The 6,938-nt window shown below is 39.3% G+C and overlaps 1 protein-coding gene across 1 annotated transcript; it reads right to left on the bottom strand.

Moving 5' to 3' along the window:
• Positions 1–507: 507 nt before the first annotated feature.
• igbp1 (immunoglobulin binding protein 1) lies at positions 508–4,723 on the bottom strand. The gene is made up of 3 exons (XM_014474647.2): positions 4,218–4,723; positions 2,541–2,876; positions 508–1,282 (listed from the first exon to the last, which is right to left on the bottom strand). The coding sequence occupies exons 1-3, from the start codon at positions 4,686–4,688 to the stop codon at positions 1,013–1,015; spliced, it is 1,077 nt and encodes a 358-aa protein (XP_014330133.1). The 5' UTR covers positions 4,689–4,723; the 3' UTR covers positions 508–1,012.
• Between the last annotated feature and the right edge of the window lie 2,215 nt (positions 4,724–6,938).

Below are 6,938 nucleotides of genomic sequence, written 5' to 3'. Positions count from 1 at the left end.
CTTGATATCACAATAAAAAACCCCAAAAATGCCAGAACTGGTAGTAATCATAGCAAACTGAAAAAGGCAGAAATCGCTATAGCAACCACTTATTATATGCCTTGGCTAAAATGGCATGACTGACAAACAGTGATTCTTTTCACACCCGTTCTACCCCAGTAAATTTCTTTAAGACAGTAATTGACACACACACACCAAAAAACAATTTTCTAGGAGCATATTGGAAAAAAGGGAACATAAGCTACTCTAGCAAAAACAGCCAGTTGGGTTTTTGCTTAGTCTTTACCATTAGTACTTTTAATTTGTTGTATTACCAAACAATTTAAGGAGACAGATTTTTCACCAAAACAGAGATACTATGCTTGTGACAGAAAATCAATCAGCATAGGTTTGATAAAGGAGTATCAATATATTAAAATGAATTGTAACATTGAAACTGCTATAAAATATTTCATGTTTCTATGTTCAGATGATGATCTTCAGTTGTGTCTGTGGGCTAATCAAGAGTCTGCTCAGCATTTTTATTAGAAGTCTCCATTCCAGCTGCTGCATACACGACAATACAAGAAATCACTTGACAGCTTTCTTTAACCTGACGTTCTGAGATGTTCAGATCTGGTGACATCACATGGATCAGTTTTAGGCAAGAACAAGAATATTTATATTACAAATCCATTATGGTGCTGATACGTGCATCCTTTGGCTAACAGGATTTTTTGTATCTTGTAGTCACAAATAAGGAAAAGCTTAGTTGTACAACCATCTTGTAGCTTTAAAACCATGGCATTAATGAAATATAAGAAGAAAGCAGAGAGGATGTTTAAACTATTCATCCTGATTCATAGTTGCATCAAATAGCTCTTTTCTACAGAAGATAAAGCAAAGAACACAAGGGCCATTCCAAATTTTGAGACATTCTTATACTTAAATTTTTAGGAGCAATAACGTGTGAGGAACATTCACTTTGTTGTTTACATTACAAACATGAAATTAAGAGTGCGTTAAGAAAGGATTAGCCCATGTTGTGACGGTTTCCATATCCTCGGCGGTGATCATCTTTCCACTCATCCCAGTTTCTGGCTTTTAACAAAGAAGCTTCATCATCATTCTCAGCCTTTTTCTCTTTTTCTTCATCTCTTGCCTGCTCATCAGTGTTGTCCTCCACAGCAACTTTGCTCGGCATGCCCTGATCAGGTAGGACTCCATGTTTTCTGTGTTGCTCATACCAGTCATCCACCGTCATGGTGGGGAGGCTAGGATACCCAGCGCCGAGTACTTGAGCCTGTAGACAAGAGAAATGAAAACCATCGCACAGTGACTCAGCATATTTTGAAAATGACAACCTATACTACAACTGATGGCAGACTGATCACTGAGTGACCCTATCTGAACTGTTTTAACCAGTCAGTGTAATTTTCATTCCATCTATCTAGCAGCATGTACAGTGAACAGACCTAGCTGAAACCCTTTCCTAAAGACACTTAAAGTGCATATTCAAGGCTCTTTTAAATGGTAGAAAAATATTTTCTGGGGTCAAACTGTAAATCTAGTTGCTGTATTTGGTTTCTAATTAGCCAGTAAATATTTTAAAGTGCTGAATAAACAAAAAAGCTCTCCTAGAAAAAAATCGTGTGATTTGTGACATAACTGGAGGTGAACGGAGCCCAACACTCAAATGAAGGATTCTGGAGTAGCAAAATGTGCTACCCATGTATTTACCAGGTAGGATATTTTGATGGAGCTTTGGTGGATCAACATGTGCTACCATGTGTATGTCGCTGTTTTTGAAAGGTAGTACCTATCTATTACTTCCGTAGCTATCTAGATGCACTACAGAAGGAAAATCTGACAAGGCAGCACAGATTGTTTAAACACTGGCAGAAAATTTTCAAGTTGGGAGGAGGGGTGGGGGGGCTAGTGATGCATTTGTAGGGTGTTGGATAAATAACACTCGCAGTGAATTAGATGGCGAAAGCTTATTATTTGAATCACAATTTATACTCGATGGTTGCGATAGAGCCATTTTCACCATGGTAAATTGAAAAACTTGGTCTACATCGAGTATACTCAGTACATCGGCCCAGCCCTATTTCCAGGTCTGTCTGCATGCTGTTTTCCATTTCAATATCTGCTCTCCAACCATTTAAATGAACTCTGTTTACCATGCTGCCAACAGTTCCAGATTCTGGCTCACCTATGAGCCTTCAATGTGAAACATGTAGCCAATTTAATGCTCAGGACTGGTCACCTCCTCCAGGTCTTGTTTTTAGCTGCATAGTCTGGAAAGTTTTACTCTGCCTACATCATTAACGGTTGTCGCTAGGGGCGTTATTTTCAGGTGGAGCAGTAAGTAGGCTAAATAGAGGAGGTACTAGTACCTTTTACTTTGAAATATGGGCCATTTATGCAGTGAGAATGTGCATTTCAGACCTGTTAGGATACAAAGACTTCAACATGTGTTTAAAGTGAAAGATGCACTTTAAGAATGCTGATGATTATTAAAGTTCACATGAACTGTTGCCATCATCACACAAACTCACCTGTAAAGCATCTCTAGTGAGGATGAAGGGTTTCATGGGATTTCTGGGTGGCTGAGCTGGTTGGTTAGCACGACTCTGCTTCAGAAGATCCATGTTTTTAAGTATCTCCACCTCCTGGTCAATGGCCTCCATCTCCTCCAGACAAACAGTGATCCATCTCTGGACATTCAGAAGGTAAAATTCTCTGCTGACCTCGTCATCGGCCTGTCCACGCTCCACTACTTTGTGAACATCCGACAGTCTAGTCTCCAGTTCCTTTCTCTGTCGATACCGTTCAATCTTCGTTTGTCTCTTTGCTGCCATGGCAACCAAATTTGATGGACCTGCAGAAAAAGACTGAAACCACAGGCACATAAGTAAATCAAAGTCCATGAATTTATGTCTAACTGTATCAAGCAACAGTCTGAGTTTCCAGTTAGCAGGTGCGTTAGTGGACTGGTAGTTCAGCCTGTGGAGGAGCTTTCGCGCTCGCCTAATAGTTGCACAGCACGCTGGTTTGTTTTAATTTTATTTTATTTTTTGAAGCAACACAATGCATATCTAATGCTTTGTCCACTTAATGTCAGATACAGTTGCTGCACAGCCATGTGCAGATCAGAAAAACTCGTCCCATAAAGCTCAGACAACCAAAACAATTTCTGTGGCGCTAACTGGCCCCCTTCCCCTTGTCCTGCTAATAACATCAGCACCACTAACAGCGTTTGGTTATCTCTCCCAGATTTCAATCTGGGAGAGGGGGCTGAGCAGTCAATTATAATAGTAGTTTACTAAGATGTATGAACACATACATAAGATGTATGTGTAAACAAACGGCTTAAACTCAAAGATTAAACTGACAGCATCATATTGTTGTTGTGGTAACAAAATAATCTAACTATAAATATTGTTCGTTGAACTTTTACAAAGTAAACTTGCCAGCTCCTTAAAATCTTAAATTTAGATGTTAAAAAAATGTAAATTCTTTTAATTTAAGTATACTGAAACCATTAAATCAAATTTAGCACCACTGATATTCTCTTAGTTCATTTATGCCTTGGGACAGTTCTAAATGTGATCAGCATTACATCGTGGTTTTAGATCCACTAACTGATTAATTAATTTGGATTTAACAGAAGTGCAAATAATTGATATTTATTTTAATTTTATTTCTTTTTATTTGTTGTTTTTAAGATTCTATAGTTGTGGGTTTAATTATTATCGGCAATGTCTTCCAGTAACAAAATTACCCAGTAATATTTTACGTTTCCTGTCAACTTATCTTTTAATACAAAAACACCGTAGACCACCTCGGTGCCCTGACCACTGGGCCTACTAAGTTTTCTGGGGGAAACCCTGTCACCTCATTATCTAAAAAGAATATTTCCACTGTGGCGTGGGAACATGTTGCCAAGATACGGAGTGGCATGACTACACAAGCCTTCTGTCTGTGCTTCAAATACGGTTTGCAAGTTTGCAACTAAAATAAAGTTTTATTTATATCCACGTACAAAAGGTGATGTGTAAAATTAAAGGATATAAAAATATTTTGATATAAAAATCTCATTTTTATATCAAAACCTTGCGTTTTGAAAATAAACTTATTTAAACCATACCTGTAAAAGTTTGCGGAAGTTAGCCTTTTACCTTTATATTATTATGAGTAGTACACATGTATATAAAGCTCAGGGTAGTCTTTACCTTGGCTTTGGAAAATACACCCTCCGATGTTTCTTGGGAAACACCGTTTTCATTTGATGGCTTCGGCAGCTCAAACTGTGAGATGTTGTAGTCATGACACGTCTTTAAGAAATCCATGAAGTAAGCCCGAGCTATCTGCACCGTCTCCAGCCGCTTGTGCGGGCTGCTCTGCTTCATGTGCAGGGCCCCTAGCAGGGCAGGGAGCAGCAGGTACTTCAGGTCTGCAGTGGCGATCTCTTCCACCTCTTCGTTACGGCTAAACAGGTCGAGCTGAACAACCATCCTCGACGCGTCTTCCAACATGTTAATGCCGCGTTTAATGCGATGCACGGTGTTGGGGCCAAACGGTTCGTTTGAACTGTCCAGTTCCTGAAGTATCTTCCAACCACGCTCCAATAAGTCAGATAGTTTTAATTGTTCAGTGTCAGGAGCGGATGACTGTTCAGCCGCATTGTCCATACTTTCAGCCATCTTTTTTTCTTCTTCTTGTTGTTGTTCTTGTTGTTCTTCTTCCTGTTTTTTTATAGCGATTGACAAGCAACGTTTAGATGTGCATTACCGCCATCTACTGGAATGGAGTGTGAATCGCCAGACTTTAAAATTCATGTCTAAGTGGAAGAACGGAGGAAGAGAGAGAGAGAGAGAGAGTTTGTATATTTTCTACCTTTGGCTTTTTTCTACTGTTTTTCACTGTGTTTATGTTTGCTTAGTTGTGATTTTTTTTGTTAATTTGTCATGTTTTAAGAGGTTTTTGTTAGTTGGGGTGTGGACGTCAGGTGCTGGGGCTTTCTCCACGCTGACACGGAAGAATGGCATCAAGGTGGGTGCTGGCTCTCCGTGCACGGCAGTGGGCTTCTGTTGTGTGCTTGTCATCATTGCATATGCAACAGTTTATAACAGGTCTGGCTCGACCCCATGTGCGCTTGTGGCGAGCAGATCTCTAACCTGAACTTTATCAAGGACCTGCCTGAGTGTGGTGGAGGCTCCCATCACCCCCATACAATCGTGTTAGTATTTTTTCTTTATATTAGTTACAGCTTATAATCTGTTTAAGTTAGTTATTTCATTTAGACATATTTTCTAATGGGTGCACACTTTAATTAATGTCTGTCTGAATGGTTTACTTGCACTTGTTTTTTGTTTGATGGGCTGCTGATGCAAACCAGCTGGAGGAGGAAACCTGGAACAAACCATTTGTTTTTGAAAGACTGAGGGGGGGAAACTTGTTTCAAGTTGCTTTTAATTAGTTAATTTTGTCACTTAAATATTCACTTATTATTGTTTCTGCTAAGTAAAAGTTAGTTTTGCTTTATTTGTTTCATAGGATGCTATGAAAGTAGTTAATTTTGTATTTATTTGTTATGTCCTGCCTCCCTCATGTGGTAGATTTAGGTTACTCCACCAGTATTTAAGCAGCGTTTGGTTCTTTGTTTGCAGGTCAGTTTTGTTTGTGTTTGGTTAGAGTTCAATTGACCTCAGTTAAATTGGGCCCAAATTTGTTATTTATCCTTTGACTTATTCTTACATTAAATCTTTATGTTTTATTCACTATTTTTTGAAGAATTAAATTGAACTTTTTCTACTTTGAACACTTTTTTTGTCCTTGTTTGAGTCTGGTCCCTCACACTGAGCATAGACATCATCTCTCCAAGCATGGCACCTTAATGTGTAGAAGTGTGCCGCTGCAAGAAGTCAGGAGGATGTGTGACTGAAGTATTGAATCAGCATGTTATAAATTACATCTGGGGAGCATGTAGCATTTAAAACAGGGTCACTTTTAAGACCAATCTTAACCACATCTCTGGCTCTGCCCATTAGCCTCCTCATAATGTCCTGTTTGTATGGAACTATTATAGTTCTGCCATCTAAGGTAACCTCTCATCATTTCAACCCACTCAGTAACAGTCTATTTGTCAGTATTCTCACCTCTAAAAATTGGAGGTGCTGTTCCTGATTTTACAATGATATTACATTTTTGACTATCAAAGACAGAAGTGTCTTCAATATGTGCAGCATCTTGTTTCAAACAGGTGGCATTTTGGGTTTCTTTTCCCCCCAGCAACACCAGAAGAGAACAATTTATTTGCAATGGACTCTCCAATCTGTGAAGCTAACTGATAGATCATGTCACTTAACAGGTGTAAGTCATGGTTAAAGTTAAATGTAGAGTGGCTCGGGCCCCCTACAACATCTGCCCCATAGGTGTCTCAGCTGGATAGAAAGCTAATCTATCCAGCTGTTACCTGCAAGCCTACTGCTTGAAGGTAACATGGGTGAGGCACAAAAATCCGACCCAACTGCCACTCCTGACTGAAAAGTGAGACCCATTACAACTCTGCCTCTCCCAAAGGAGGGTTGACTGTTCACATTTTCAACATTAGGTTGGAATCTCTGCCATTTCAAAATGGAATAATGAAAATAAAACACACTCAAATAAAAATCAGTCACTTATTGGCAATAAATATTCTCCCCTCAGTCCTTTAACCTTGTAACCCAGGTGTGTTGACATGTGAAGTGAAGAGGCAGCTCATAGGTAGATGACACAGCAACCCGGGTGAACAGCATCAAGCAGATCAGGAATCACGGAGTCACAGCACCAATGTAACCTTCCTCGTGTAGCACTATTTGATGTTTATAATGTAGCAGTACTTAATGCACTGAAGGACTAGATAGCTTCTGACATCAGAAAACTAAATTCGTCTGCTGGAGCTGTCGTCAGAA

This window comes from Xiphophorus maculatus, chromosome 23 (assembly GCF_002775205.1).
Source record: "Xiphophorus maculatus strain JP 163 A chromosome 23, X_maculatus-5.0-male, whole genome shotgun sequence".
Taxonomy (NCBI): Eukaryota; Metazoa; Chordata; class Actinopteri; order Cyprinodontiformes; family Poeciliidae; genus Xiphophorus; species Xiphophorus maculatus.
Note: the sequence above shows the minus strand (reverse complement) of the source record. Positions and strands in the feature narration are given on the sequence as shown.

Coding starts and splice junctions, on each gene's coding strand:
- igbp1 (XM_014474647.2), bottom strand. CDS start 4,688: ATGGCTGAAAGTATGGACAATGCGGCTGAACAGTCATCCGCTCCTGAC. Junction 2,877..4,217: donor GTGTATTTTCCAAAGCCAAG/GTAAAGACTACC, acceptor CTGTGGTTTCAG/TCTTTTTCTGCAGGTCCATC. Junction 1,283..2,540: donor TCACTAGAGATGCTTTACAG/GTGAGTTTGTGT, acceptor TCTTGTCTACAG/GCTCAAGTACTCGGCGCTGG.